This window comes from Choloepus didactylus, chromosome 12 (genome assembly GCF_015220235.1).
Source record: "Choloepus didactylus isolate mChoDid1 chromosome 12, mChoDid1.pri, whole genome shotgun sequence".
Classification (NCBI taxonomy): domain Eukaryota; kingdom Metazoa; phylum Chordata; class Mammalia; order Pilosa; family Megalonychidae; genus Choloepus; species Choloepus didactylus.
The window spans coordinates 35,882,680-35,898,894 of NC_051318.1; the positions used below are offsets into that span (position 1 = coordinate 35,882,680).

The following is a 16,215-nucleotide window of genomic DNA, read 5'->3' on the forward strand; positions in this document are numbered from 1 at the left end:
CCACAACTCTAATAAAGAAAAGAGTGGCTACTGAGGAGTCATAGAATACAGACAAGTTTTTTCTTTTCTTTTGTAAACTTTCTAAGAATTCTTATCCACAGTAAATCAGTACTACATTCTTAAAGATCAAAATGATTCATCACTGGCTATACTCAGGAACTGCCTATACTCAAAGTCCAAATAATATATGAAGGTAACAGAATCAGGAAATGAATATTGCATTCACCAAAAGAATAATAAAAGAATGATACAACGTATGAAATTCAGGTTTTAAAACAAAAGCTCAGATATCTTTGGCACATATATCTCTCTAGAATAGCACTGTCCAATAGAACATGATTAAAATAGAAATGTGGTTATGGAACTGTTCTCTGTGTTGCCTGATTGATACATTGATACGGTGACCACTAACCACATGTGGCTATTGTGCACTTGAAATGTGGCCAGTGTGACTGAGGGACTGTGTTTAATTTAATTAAATTTAAATTTAAATAGCCACATGGCTAGTGACTACCATACTGGACAGTACAGCTTTAGGGGGAGAGAAACCCAGATTCATGGTTCTTCAACCATTTTCCTTCTCCTTCCAGTCATTTAGTAATTTACGTTCTCTATCCTCTCATCTTTGCTAGGTATCTACCCAACAATAACTTTAAAAAATGATCACATATAAAGCCTCCTATACTTTCTCTCAAAAACAAGAACAAATGATAAGTATCAATTACTCCAAATGAGATTTTCTGAGTAAAACATTAGCTATTAAGATATAGCCTAAACCCAATTTAAGTTTTCTTCTATCTTAATTCTTCAGAGGTGACCTGAGTTTCTGATTTGTGCTTTTCGGATCAGTCTGGTCACTTTCCTTTTTTTTTTTTTGTTCTTTTGTTTTTTAAAAAAACAACTCTGTTCTTCCTCTTGTGTAAAAGCAAAAAGAAACAAAAAGAAATTGAAATAGCACAATTTCATCAGTATGACTCCCTTATAAGAATTACTCTGACAAGTATACAAACATTCATAATAAATAATCCTGTCACTCAGAAGTATCGGTGTCGCTGAGATTTTGTTTTTAATTACCTCATTAAAACATGTTTCCCCTTTTACCAGGGTTACTAGGAAGCTAAGAGGGTAATATTTAGGGCTACAAATAAATAACTCAACTTAGTATTGACTTGCTGTTGTATCTTATAAACTAGCTTCTGGTATATAGTTTTCCAATTCCCCAACTTTATTCCTAAATTAGAAAGCCTTTACATTTCTCAAAACTTTTTTTAAGATTGCCAAAGCAATAAAACACAGTAATGAATACAAACTACTTTGAACAGATTTCCCATAAGATTTCAGAAGATCTTCTCACTTCTAATAAACATCAAATTAATCAAGATGCCTTTTTTTCCTTTCTGAATTTGAAAGACTCATTTGAACAAAATGGAAGAAATACCATTTTTAAAGTGTGAATTTATTCTACTTCTCCAAAGACCCACATGAAGATCCAGAATTGAGATCAGCCAGATCTCTTTTTAGCTTTTACCTATGCAGAATAGATTATCAATATTTTTCAGTTAATTTATTTTCTTTTAAATAATTTATGATACCTTGAATGTTCTTGAAAATGTTGTGCTCTTAATTGTGATGCCACAAACAGTGAAGACGCTATTGCCAATAATTGGTTTTTCTCTTTCTCTGTTAACTTGTGTCCTGAAAGAAATACATCAACAAATAAATATAACAAAACACACACACACATATATATAATATAACATCTATGATTCTATATTACAGAATTACTAGTCATTCAAACAATCATTTCACCAAATATTTATTATAGAGCCACTAACACATCAGACATTGGGACATGAGGGACTAAGAAGGAAGGTGGGGGGACGGGCAAGATTGTTCAAATAGTTTATGGACTAATTTGGAAAATAAGAATCCAAACAGATGCATAGAACAAAACAATTAACACATAAGAAAACTATATACACAGAGATCTCTAGGAAAAGGTTAAGGCTTCCTACATCTGCTTCTCTCTATCATTTCTCACCCACAATTTTACTTCTAAGGATGAGTGAGGATAAGGGGCAAGAAGCTTCACCCTCTGAAGAAAAGAACTGCTAGGTCAAGAACTTTGACAAGACCATGTTTTCTAGTGCAAAGTATTCAAAGAAAATAAAGGTGTGATTATCTTCTCTTTGTGCAGTCACTGTTTGGAAAACTCTCTTCTCTCTCTTTTAGTCTCTTTGAACACTTTCTCTGCCTACCTGGATCTTGGTTAAGTGATCTAGCCTGAGAAGGCCTGGGGCAGACCAAGTCTGGCCTAGTACTATGCAGCAGGGATATTTCTTTAACACAGTACTACAAACAGATAGAGAGTACTAAATGATAGAGTAAAAGCAATTTGAGTAAAGATCATGAATGATAAGATGCTACTGTACAATTCAAAAAGGGAAAAAGAATGAGGTAATTCATTAAACTTATTTGAAAGAAATGAAGTAATTTGAACATATACCTAAAAATCACACAAAATAGAAATGACTAAAAAATTCAGAATTAAAATATGAACATTTTAAAAACCTGCAGTTTTCTTTCATGTACTAGTAGAAGGGTATGACACTCATGCAAGAGTTAATAATAGAGGGGATACAGGAAAAACTATGGACTACAGTTAACAGTAATATCTTAATATTCTTTCATCAACAGTAACAAATGTACCACACTAATACTAGGAGTCAGTAATGGGGGGGAAAGGGGGCACATGGTGTTATGGGTTTTCTTTTTCTGTGTCTATTTGTTATTTTTCTTTTTGGAGTAATGAAAACGCTCTAAAATTGGGTGTGATTTTGATTACACAACTAGGTGATGATACTATGAGATACTGATTGTATACTTCAGATGAATTATATAGTACATGAATATATCTCAATAAAATTTGCAGTTAAAAAAAAAACTTGAAGCACATTTTTTTTTAATGGGGAGATGCTTCATGTATATTCAGTGTTCTATAAACTGAAGAGTAGGGAAAGCCCAAATAATCCATTGCTCTTTGAGGCAAACCAAGAAGCTATATTAATCATCATACCAGCATGGGATCTACTAACTGGTTCTGTGCATTCAGTGATAGCAAGTTATAACAGCTCTAAAGCAGACTCCTCAATGGCCTAATAAACCATACTTCTACTGGTTTTGAAAGTTCCTAATTTTTCCTGATCTTTAAATATCCTATATTCCATAATTAATTACACCATATGTGGAACATTATAGAAATTTGGTCTCAGTCTTCTCAAAACATATAGTCTAGAATAGCAGTTCTGCAATTATGGCTCAGGGACTACAGGAGTTCCAAAGACACTTTCGGGATCTGCAAGGTAAAAACTATTTTCAAGACGATACTAAGATTTATTTGCTATTTTTATTCTCATTTTCTCAGAAGTATACAGTGTGTTTCCCAGACACAGAAGATACATACCATGTGATGACATCATTGCTCTGATGTCCTGTATTTTATCATGACTGTTCTGTAAACCCACAACTTCTCTAATAATAATAGACACATTTGTGTACCCACACCAAAATTTACCAAAAATTCTTTTCTAGTTTTATAGAAATGGAACCATATTGTAAGTATTCTTTTGTGTCTGGCTTCTTTTCACTCAGCATGTTTCTGAGATTCATCTATGTTGTTTTATGCTTGTCCCTTTTTATTGCAGATTAGTATTCCATAATATGAATATACTACAATTTGTTCAACCATTCACTCCTCACAGGCTTTTAAAATAAGGGACAAGATCCAATTTGGTTGCAAACACTCTAGCTGCTGAGGGAAGAATGAATTGGAATGGTGCAACAGTGGCAGAGGAGACCAGTGAGAAGACTGTTCTGAGTCCAGGCAAGAGTATGGTAGCTTGGGCTAGGTGGTGGTGTGCTAGTTTGCCATTTTTTTAATGCTTTTTTTTATTGTGAACTTTAACACATATACGTAACAGTGATAACTTTCAAAGTACTAATTAACAAGTAACTAGAGAGCAAATTTCAAAGAACGTCATGGGTCAGAGTTCCACAACTTCAGCTATTTCCATTATTATAAAATACAACATACATACAGAAAGGTGTTAACTTTCCATGTGTAGCTCAACAAGCAGTTACATAGGTAATTTCAAAAATCGTTACAGGTTATAGTTCCACAATTTCAGTTATTTCCTTATTATGAAATATAGACTGTATACAGAAGGGTGAAAAGCACAATTTAACTAGTAGCTACAGAGCAAATTTCAAAGAATGTTATATTTTACAGTTTCCCCATATCATTTACCTCCTTCCAGCTATTCCAATACCCCAGCATCTAAAAATACATATATTTATATAAAGTTTCAGTATTCACAGAACTTTGTTAAATCTTATCTTGTTTGCTGCTACCCCTTCCTCTCACTTAATCTCTTGCTCTGTCTTCAGGGGTGTCTAGGCAGTGACCACCCTAACTTGTTCATATTGAAAGGGGGTATCAACAGTATGGGGAAAGGGGTTGCATCTGATTGTTGTACAAAGAGACTGGTGCCTTTTGGTTTTAGGACTTGTATGGTATAGGAACACTCTGGTAGATTTAAGTTTCTGAGAGATAAAATTTAGTAAGTGAATCTTTTATAGAATCTCAGGTAGGGACCTAGGTATTTGAGGTCTACTTTTGGTAAGGGCATGGCATACTGTGGCCATTTAGGATGTCTAGCTGGAGCTTGCATAAGAGAAGCCTCCAGGATAGCCTCTTGACTCTATTTGGGATCTCTCAGCCACTGTAACCCCAGCTACCTTTCCAAAAATTTTCCCCCTTTTGGTCAAGTAGGCATTTTAAATCCCTTGTTGCCAAGGCCAGGCTCATTCCTGGGAGTCATGTCCCACATTGCCAGGTGCGGGATACTGATTACATGCTTCAACTTGGCGGGCCTGGGCCGGGGGACCTGATCAGCCCCTGGGGAGGGTGGTGGGCACGGGCAGTATTACCCTCCACAGCCCCCCGGGCCTGAGAAAGTGGAGCCAGATGCAGGCCCCATTTCCTCACCCAAAATACAACCGTTAGAGGAAGCTTGCCAGAGAAAACCCTCCCCCTTATCTTGCCCGCACACTCCTCGTTGCCAGAGCAACTCCCGCCACCGCCAGTGCGCATGCACCGTTGCCAGAGCAACTCCCACCCGCTGCAAACAGCTTCCGCGTCCTCTCAGAACCAATCCTAGCCTTTATCCCCTCAGCATTACCATTTAAGGCCCTTTCACCCCTATACCAACCCCGCCCTCTATGCCACCCTATATAACTTGTGCTCACCCCTAAATAAAGGCTTTTTGGTTCAACCCTCCTGAAAGGAGAGTGTCTCGCGTTCCTCTCTCGCCGCCCTCCACACCTTGCATGCCTCCGCCGGGGACTCCGCCAAGTCCTCCGCCTCACCCTCGCCTCCGGGAAGAGCCTCCGCCGGTACCCCTCAAGCAACCCCGACCGCAGAGGGTTCCGTGGGTGCCCGCCCCCAGCTGTGACCGCAGCCAGGGAGATTCATTCCTCTGGAAGTCATGTCCCTTGTGGGGGGTGGAGAGGGTGGTTAGGTTAATGAATTTATTTGTTGAGGTGGGCTTAGAAAGAGAAAGGCTGGTGGTATGCTAGTTAGATGTTGGAGTCACACACACTTGCTTTCAATTCCCAGCTCTTAATAACTTCTGGCAAGTTTACTTCCTCCCTTTTCTCAGCAGGTTCTCACCTGTAAAACCCTGCATGGTTGTCATTTGAGGTTCCATGCATGCATGCTGACTACTAGCCCACTGGAATGTAAGTACAAGAGCAGGAATGTTTTCTTACTGAGGAATCCTGAGTACCTGTATTTAAATGCTTTTTGATTCTTCCTATCCTCTTTCAAGTATGAATGTAAACTAAGGTAGCATTATAATCTGACATTTGTTTTTCGCCTCTCCCCTTGTGAGGAGACTCGCAAGCATGATTCTGGAAGCCTATGGAATACAAATATTGTGAAGGCAGAAAGATTAAAAACCTTCAGCCTAGCACACAGGGCGAATGGTGCCTCAAGCACTCTAGTAGCAGTTAAGTCTTCAATGGAAGCAAATAGCTTCTACTTATTACTAGTAGAACCTGAGACCATATGGAGTTCTTAAGGTTTTCTCAAAACCAACTATTGGTTCTTTCATAGCCTTAAAACTTAAGACCTCTACAGAGACCTAACCACTCAGGGAGCAGCTGGCTCACTGGTGAAGACACAGCTGAAAAAGATGCCGCTCCTGGCTAGCTTTAGACTTTTTAACAATAGTTTTACTCTGTTTCCCCAGAGCCAAGATCACTACATCTGACTAACAGACTCAGTAAATATTTATGACTGAAAGGAGAAAAAGTTCCTCCTCACAATTACTCTGACCTTTTTAACCTTTATTTCTTAAGACACTTTCAAAGAAAAGCCCCAATCCCTAAACAATGTGTACAATCTTTTCTCCTTGCTCATTAAGCCAGTAGGTAGTTGAGGTGAAACAATGTAGTAGTATCCACAAGCTTTGTAACATACCACCAGAAACCTCATGCTATTATCCTCCCTTATTTAAATGACCCAGTTTTTAAGAAGCCTGATTCATTTTCCCTAAATGGTCTTAATTCTAGCATCTATTTTTAATGCATTTTTATTGTGAATTTTAACATATATACATAACAGTGATGACTTTCAAAGTACAATTTAACAAGTAGTTAGAGAGCAAACTCAAAGAATGTTATGGGTTATAGTTCCACAATTTCTATTTCCATTACGTAAAATATAACATATATACAGAAAGGTGTTAACTTTCAAAGTACAGCTCAAAAAGCAGTTACATAGGTGATTTCAAAAAATAATGGGTTACAGTTCCACAGTTTCAGTTCTTTCCTTGTTGTGAAATACTGGCTATATACAGAAAGGTGGAAACTTTCAAAGCATAATTCAATGAATAGCCATAGAGCAAATTTCAAAGAATATTACAGATTACAGTTCCACCATTTCAGTTATTTCCTTCTAGCTATTCTAATATCCTAGCATCTAAAAAAAATTAGCATCTATTTTTGAAAGTCAAATGGTGATTCTCCTTAAATTTAGAGTTGCACTAAACAGTGTTGATTGATTCTGAGCCATTTATATTCTCTCTTTGTGGGATGTGGCTTTCTTGACCATTGGCTTCATTTGTAGGGTAATCTTAATGGGTAGTTTTGTTGAGGAATCCTTGATGTTAGTATCTTTAGGTAATCACTCTAAGGCTGGTTATAGTCCTTGAAGAAGGATATTCTACTAACATGTCTGAAGATATATGCCTACCTGCCAGAATTCTGGGAACCAAGTGGGGCACAAAGGTAGAGGAATGTGTCACCACATTCACTATGTCCATATTCATTCAGTACAACTGTGACTGATGTCTCCTGGTCCAGAGGTATTTTATCCGATACAAAGGAGAATCTCAAAAGTGTCTGCAAGGGTAGGGGAAAAAGTGTCAACCCTGCCCTGACAATTGGGGTAGGGAATATGGAGAAAATCTTACAGAGATTTCCAACCAATACTCCTGCTTGTAGAAAGTTTTCAGGGTACCTTGAACTAATAATGACTGGGACTTCTGAAGAGTTCCACAGTAAAACTGAGCTACACAGTTTTTCTTATTATCAGTTTAGGATCCAGCTTTCTTGGGTTGCTAAGTCATTTAAGATCATCTTTTTGGCTTTTCATTTTCCAAAATGCTATTTCTGTGCCTTTAAAAATAACACAGTTAATGGGTTTGAGGATGGAAAGAAAATGTGTATATTTAAGCTACCATCTGTACCTAAAGTTGGTTAAAATACTTTAAGTTGTTGACCATAATCCAGTAGCCTTGATCTTCAATAATGAGTGTATAACTATATAGCCTTTATCGTGTGACCATGTGATTGTAAAAACCTTGTGAATGACACCCCCTTTATCCAGTGTATGGGTAGATGAGTAATAAAATAAAGATACATATTAAAAAAATAATAATAGTAATAATAGGTTGAGAATGTGGGGGGAAATACCCCTATATAAACCATGGACAATAGTTAATAGTTCTACTTTAATAATCTTTCATCAATTGTAACAAATGTAACTACTGTTAAAAGAAAACAGTAGAATTGCCAAAAAAAAGAGAAGTGCTATCATCAATTGTACCAAATTTTCCTCACCAATGCAGGTGTTGGTGATGAGGCACCCTGTATTTTATGCATGATTGCTCTGTGAATCCACAACTTCTCTAATTAAAAAAAAAAAAAGTACTTTCTTCAGCACCTCCAAAGGGGTATATACAGTGATATATTTTTGAATTCCTATTTAAAAATATCTTTTTTTCCTATATTGACAAATGAAAGCTGTCTTAGTTGGTTATAGTACTCCTGGGTCAGGTTCTTTTCTACAATGTAGATATTATTCAAAGGTTTTCTGATTTCCAGTTTATAGACAGTCTGAAGATGATAGATGATCTAATTCTACTTTCTTTGCATATGACTTGGTTTTTTCCAATCTAGAGGCTTTACAAATGTTTTTTGTTGTTAATACTCCTAGAGTAGTTACTTTCTTTATCCTGACTGAACCTCAGTGAGTCTTTCTAGCAAAACCTCAAGGTTTTCTTAATAGTGAAAAAAAACTCTCCTATTGTTTTTTATAATTATCCCCTTTATTGTCCATTTTTCTTTTCATGAAACTCCTATCATTCATTTACATGTAATGTCTCTTAGATCTTCCTTCTATATCTCTTACTATTTTCAGTAAGCACAGTCACCTGCTTCCCGGAAACCACTGACCCTAACCCTTTCATTTGACTATTGAGAGCAAATAGAGCCGTTAATGTATGGGGGGTGGGGGAGGTGGGGGCGGAGGATTACCCATCTAGGGAATCTAGGGAGAAAGACTTAGAGAAATCTCTGTGGATACTTTAAGAACTGCTGGTATGGGACTGGTGGGTGAAGTGCAGCAAGGCAGCAAAGAAACAACTCCCAAATATTCACTACAGACCAACTGAAAATACAGTTCTTAAACTATCTTCGTCATTTTCCCCTTATTTTAGAATAAAAATGTCTTTTACTTCATTTTCCATTTATTTTTCAGACTCAAAGGTAAATAGCTTTTCAACATCATAGTCTAGCAAATTGACAAGAAATTCTTTCATGTTCTATTTTTAAATTTTAGAACTAATGATTTAAAAAAAAGAAAAGAAAAAGAAAATAGAACTAATCATTTCAAAGTTCAAAATTTTAAGAATCTTCAGTAAAAATGCACTATTCTACAATTTAGAATTTGGAATGACAAATGTATTTAATAGAAAATGTTACAAGCAGTCCTAAAAACCAGGCAGTTGCCTATGAATAGTGCCTAGGAGAGCTAGACAGATGGGAAGCAGATGGGTAATCCCAGAGGGGCAAATGACCTGGCCTCAAACATATGGAGAAGATCCTGTATTAACTTCAGTTGCCACTTCCTGCTGTCTCTTTCAGGCATATATATCAAACAGTCAAAGTTGATCCACTTTAATATATCTAAGACCTGTTCTGGAAGAAAATGGAGGCGAAATAGAATAATCTGAAGAAAAAGAAAAGGCGCCAGTAACCATTCAGACAAGAACTGATATGAAAATAACATGCAGGAACAAATGAGATGTTAAGAATGGCAAATATAGGTGTGCAAATTTAAACTTCTTCCAAGCAATATGACAATATAACAAAACTTATGCTTTATGAATTTGAATCCTAGCACAATTGAAAAAGCATTGAAAGAAGAATTAAAAACCCTAGTTTAATTCCTGGCTTTATTAGTTTACTGGTCATTTGGTCTTATTAATTTTGAGGGGTTTTAGTTTCCTCACATGTAAAAAGAAGTCTTAGATTAGATAATCTGTAAAGGCCCATCACGCAATCTATGACAAATTTTTAAAATTATGTTTCTATCTAGTATAAGCACAAGTAGCAAATTTATGGTGTTTATGCTCATAATATCCTACCAAAATGGAAAAGTAATATGTTAACGGTATCACAGAAAATTGCAGTACTTAGGTTTTAAGTAAAGTTCTAAATTTTAAGTGGATTCCCTGATCTACAGCATTTGGAACATTTTCTCTTGTTGCTAAATATATAGCACATGGTCATCAACCCCAGTTAGAAATTTTAAATGTCTTATTTTCTCCTCCTATGTGTCATTTAATCATATATACATATATATTTATGTGTGCATTTATATGTGCATGTTTGTGCATATACTTATACAGAAAGAAATACATAAATGTGTATATATATCTATAAATACATACACACACAAAACAATGTTTGTTCTAAACATTCTAGTTTTAATGTTTTCTCCTTCTGCCTACAATCTCTTATCATATCACTTTCAGGCAGGCCTTAGCAAGGCAAACATAAAAGCATATGGAAATTCCAAAAATCTTTTCAACACTTAACTATAACTTTTAATTAAAACTTTAGAAAGGACAAGAGGCCAAAATGTTAGGATAAAAATAGAGTGGACCAGTTGTTTGCATAGATATACAGATCATTTAAAACACCAAAGGTAATCCCTTCTCGTTAATACTATGGATAAGATTCTTTTCATAAAAAGCAATAACATAATCACTTAAATGGTCCCTGGTCTCATGAAATCAACAGACATTAATAAAATAATCACCCAAGTGTAAAACTGCAATCATGTTAAAATTGTATTTTCTTCCATATTTTTAAAAATTCAGGAAAAACAACCCAAAATTTCATTAGTTTTCATTTTAAGATCACAAATAGAAGACATTCTTCAATTCTCTTGGTACTAGTGATGAAACCCTGTAACACTAAAGTTTTGAAAGCCATTCAAATCAGTTATCTCCAGTGAGTCTTATAATAACCCTGAAAGGCAAATTTTGAGGTAAAAAATTGCTTTGTAAATGCATTCATACCTCAATTACATGAAGTCTACCTGAATCTCTATATAGCATCTAAAATGACTGAGTCATTTTGTATATTAAAACACTTCAAATGACTATGGAGAATACTTGAAATTTTCAAGGAAATATCTAGTTTTCATATATCCCCGAGTTCATTAGTGTAGAAATGTATGTAGGTGCTTCTGGCTTTCACCTGAATAACATTTCTGCTGAGTCGCATGTAAGTCTTATAGGCTTCTTAATATCACATGATAACCATGTTTCCAATGTTCACTTCATAAACAGTTTTTCTACTGCTTGGATATACTTGCTAATAATTTTTCTTTGTTTCTAAAACAGTACATATGTATTCATAAAACAAATATAAATCCAATTGTAAATTTCACATTTCACACCTTTATTCAAAACTTAATTTTTCAGAATGAAAACCATCAGCTTCTTAGACATCTTCATTTTCATTAATAGACTAGCATTTGGCTTTCTCAAAATTTCAGGGCTATTTTTCACAAAGATATAGTTGGTTTTTTAATCATGAAAGAAGAGTTTCTGTACATACCCGTATCATATGGAATACAAATCTGAATTGACTTTCAGAAAACAGAAAACCAGAAATATTCTGTCTACATGCTTTGCTCCAAAACACCAGACCCACAGAACATTTCACATAATTGAATTCCTCACTCAACAAAATTACAGTTTATTACAGTCATGGTATCTCTGAGTCACTGAAGAATAGTCAAAATCATGAATGCCAATACTCCATAATACTCTAAATATGTTAATAAATTAAATATAATATAGGCCAAAAGGTATTCATTTCAAAATAAGAAATTTAAGCATTACAATAAAGTATAAAAATAATAACTTTAATACATTAAAATATCCAATGCATACAAACCTTTAAAGCCATCAGGATATACATCAGAAAGAAATTTAGTGTTGATGTCTCCTTTAACAAAGCGTGAGTGGATTATCACCTCGCGAAGTAAAGCAATATTATGTGTAACACCTAAAAATAAAACGATAGACTGAATTAGAGAACAATGAGTCAGTTAATAAATCTAATTCTTATAATCTGGATAACTATATCATCAGTGTCCTATGATTTACAAAGTACCACACAAAACTGCTTATCTCCTTGACTTCAAGTACCAATAAAATATACTTGGACTTGATGTATCAATAAAACACTAAACATAAACTTAAAAAGAAAAAACTTGTGATTGCCAAGGCAATTCAAATTGGGGAAAAAATGTCTTTACAATAAATGGTGATGGAACAACTGGCTATCTATTTGGGAAGAAAAACCTAACTCACACCATACATAAAAATTAAACCCAAAGGAAAAAAAACAAACCTAAGTGTAAAACCTAAAACTTTGAAATTTCTAGAAGAAAATATAGAAGAAAAATCTTTGTGACCTTGGGGTACACAACAGAGGTTTAGATATTACACAAACACCACAAAAAATAAAAAGAAAACCAACACACTGAACTTCATCAAAATTTAAAATGTCTACTCACAAAAGATATGGGTAAGAAAATGAAATGGCAAGCCACAGACTGAGAGAAAATACTCACAACACATTAACAGACAAAGAACTTGTACCTGGACTAAAGAACGCTTACAATGCAATAATAATGAGACGAGTCAACAAAAAATAGGCAAAATGACTCAGACATTTCACAAAAGATACACAAATAACTTTCAAGCATGTGAGGATGTTCAACACTATTATCATCACAGAAATACAATGCGATACCCCTACTTATCAATATAAGTGGCTAAAAGTAAAGAGACTGATACTACTAAGTGTTGGTGAGAATGTGGAACAACTGAACTGTCAGATACTGTGGTTGGAATATAAAATGGCACAGCCACTTTGAAACAGTTTGGCAGTTTCTTAAAAAGTTGCATATAATGCTCACCAAATAACCCCACCATTTCACTTCTAAGAATTTACCCAAGTTAAATAAAAACAAATGTCCAGTGTGATAGTGGGGGCCTTGTGGATCACGCTCTTTGTCCACTGTGTGGATGGATGGGTGGAAAGGTGGGGACAAAAACTGGGTGAGGAATGGGGTGGGAGGTGGGGGATGACTTGGGTGTTCTTTTTTACTTTTATTTTTTATTCTTGTTTTTACTTTTTCTGGTGTAAGGAAGGTGTTCGAAGGGTGGACTGGGGTGATGAATGAACAGCTGTATGGTGGTGCTGTGGGCGGCTGACTGTGCACCATGGATGATTGTGTGGTATGTGGGTGTATCTCAATAAAACTGAATTAAAAAAAAAAACATATGTCCATACAAAGAATTGTACATATATGTTCACAGCAGCTTTATTTGCAATAGACAAAAAAAAGAAACAACCTCAACGTCCAGCTTTATTTGCAATAATAAAAAACCAGAAACAATCCCAACATCCATCAACAGGTGAATGGATAAACAAAATACAGCTTATCCATGCAATGGAATTCTACTTAACAATAAAAAGAAATGAGCCAATAATTCACGCAACAAGAATGAATCTCAAAATAATTATGCTGAGTTAAAGAAGATGAAAAATAATACACACTCTTTAAGTCCATTAATATAAAATTTCAGGAAATACAAACCAACCTGCAGTGACAAAAAGCAGATGGACTGCAAAAGGGCATGAAGAAACCTTTGGAGACTATAATGTAAATGATCAGTATCACTGTAGCAATAATTTCACAAGTATATACATATGTCAAAACTCATCAAGTCATATAAGCTAAATATAAGTTTATTATATGCCAGGCATACCTTAAAAAATGGTTTGGGAAAAAAAGCAAGTGATATGGCAAAAGAATTTGAGCCTAGTACACAATGACTATTTCAAAGTAAAGTTAAAATAAGTAACTGTCACAAGAGGGATGCAAAGGTATTAGGAGAACTCTAGAATATAGAAAGGCTTTATGAAGAAGGGAGTATTTGATCTTGATCTTCTAGATTACAAAGATGTTTAATAAGAACAAAACGTGATGTGAAGAGGGAAAATTAGCATTAGCCCTTCTACAATAAAACACAACAGAGCTGAAGAAAATTAAATAGAGAGGTTTGTTAATCCCTTTCAGTTTCTTTAGTGTGCTTTGGTATGATTCTAATCTGTACCACTATGCTGCATAACAAACCTACAAAGCCTAGCCCCTCATTTTTATTAGTCAAGTCATAGAGAATGCTCACTTTTTTAAAAATTCAGTTTTATTGAGATATATTCACATATATAATCATCCATGGTGTACTATCAACTGTTCACAATACAATCACATAGTTCTGCATTCATTACCCCAATCTATTTTTTGAACATTTTCCTTATACCAGAAAAAGTCAAAATAAGAATAAAAAATAAAAGTAATAAAGAACACTCAAATCATCACCTCTCCCACCCTATTTTTCAATTAGTTTTTGTCCCCATTTTTCTTCTCATCCATCCATACACTGGGTAAAGGGAGTGTGATCCACAAGGCTCTCACAATCACACTGTCAACCCCTGAAGGGCTCACTGCCATACAATCATCCTCAAGAGTCAAGGCTACTGGGTTGCAGTCCAACAGCCTTAGGTATTTACCTCTAGCCAAGAATGCTCACTTTTAAAGACTACACATAAAGTAAGCGAAGCAAGGGTTCTACAACCAGATGCTGAAGTTCAAACATTAAGTCTGCCCCTTTCCTTGGGTAAACTATTTAATCCCTTTAAGTTTTAGTTTCCTCATCTGTAAAATGGTGATATTAATAGAACCTATTCTGCATAATTGTGAAGTTCAAATAGGATAATGCTCATTGCAATGTGAGGCATTCAAAAAGGTGATTATTATGTTCACCATTACCATTTTATATGAGAAAAAAACATAATGCATAAGACTGTATAGTTAAACATCAGAGAGAAGTTGTACTGCATCCTAAACCTTACAACTGACCAACCTGATTAACTTCCAGTTTCATGTTCTATAAGAATGGGTGCCACAAATCTAATTTTACATCTATTTCTAACTAGAGGTTATATCCTTCCCATAAGGCAGAGGTCAGGGTTTGCGGGCCAAATCCAACCTGCTAGTCTTACTTGAACACACCCATGGTTCTTTTGTTTATATATTATCTATGGCTCTTTTCATACTACAACAGAAGATATGAGTACTTCTGACAGAGACCATATGGTCCACAAAGACTAAAATATTTACTCTCTGGACCAATACAGAAAAAGTCTGCCAACATCTACTATAAGGTATTAATGATAATGGTATTCTGAGCAAATTACTGTTATTTACCAGTATTTATTCTATACCTATCACTCATGCAACAATTAGATATCACGGAAAGAAAATAAGAGCATACAAAACAGTACTTGCTTTTGAGGAACTATCAGTAACCAGTCGTAGAATAAGAAAATTACAAAGTAAAAGGGACTTTGTGATTCAGACAAATTAATTCACCTAAAGTTTTAATCATTTACCTAAAGTTTAAATTATTAAGACTAATTTACCCAAAATTAAATAAATGTAAAAAAATTCAAGTCCACTAGTTTCCTCTAATACAAATTTTTTCCATAGTAATATAGTTTTGGCAGGACACAAGACCCTCCAGACAGAAACTCCATTTCCCCATCTATCTTATAGCTCGACTCGACAAATTGAGTAATTCCTAGACAATGGAATGGAAGTTGAAGTGATATATCCAACGCTTGCTTCACCTACTTAAAAGGAAATCGCTTGACCTGCACTTAAGGTGGTTACATAAGTAAATATCCTTGTTCTTAGGAAATGGACATGGCAGTATTAAGTGTTTAAGAACCATGATGCTTTATTTTTCCAATAATTGATATTGTACATTCCTAGTGCTGTTAGGTATGTGCATAAATTTTACAGTCATTCAACTGAAAGTTGTAAAGTACTTCATTTGATCAGGACTCTTTAATCTCATTTTCATTCACTTTGTTTGAATTAGTTGTAGCTATTTTATTTATTCATGTATTAGTCCAAACTTACTGGAATGACAAATACACTAAGAAAGAACTGAGTATTTGTGGTTGTTGGCAGTGAACCCAACTGTTGGTGAATTTAAAGCTTAAAATGTAGGAGTGATTTGCTGCTGTATTTTCTTTGAGAGATAAAGGAGGAAAAAGTAGAACCCAAGAATGATCATGAATTTTAGGGAAAAGTACTAAAAAAACGTGGTAAACTCTGGTCTCTTGTGTGGATGAGGAAAGGTCAATCACTGATTCCCAGCTGAAGACCACTCATATTCTTAAGGAGAGGGGATCTGCATTTTTAGAGCTGTT

The 16,215-nt window shown here is 35.1% G+C and overlaps 1 protein-coding gene across 4 annotated transcripts in view; it reads right to left on the minus strand.

The window, feature by feature from the left end:
• The window catches only part of PCCA (propionyl-CoA carboxylase subunit alpha), a 599,270-nt gene that overhangs the window by 296,138 nt on the left and 286,917 nt on the right, over positions 1-16,215 (minus strand). For all 4 annotated transcript variants that reach the window (XR_005211057.1, XM_037799856.1, XM_037799855.1 and 1 more), the window contains 2 exons: positions 11,818-11,928; positions 1,593-1,695 (listed from right to left, as the gene is read on the minus strand). Coding sequence is in view for 3 of the 4 variants with exons in the window: in XM_037799856.1 (XP_037655784.1) it covers positions 1,593-1,695; positions 11,818-11,928 (214 nt within the window). In the remaining variant the exon portion in view is untranslated. The remainder of the gene's footprint in view (positions 1-1,592; positions 1,696-11,817; positions 11,929-16,215) is intronic.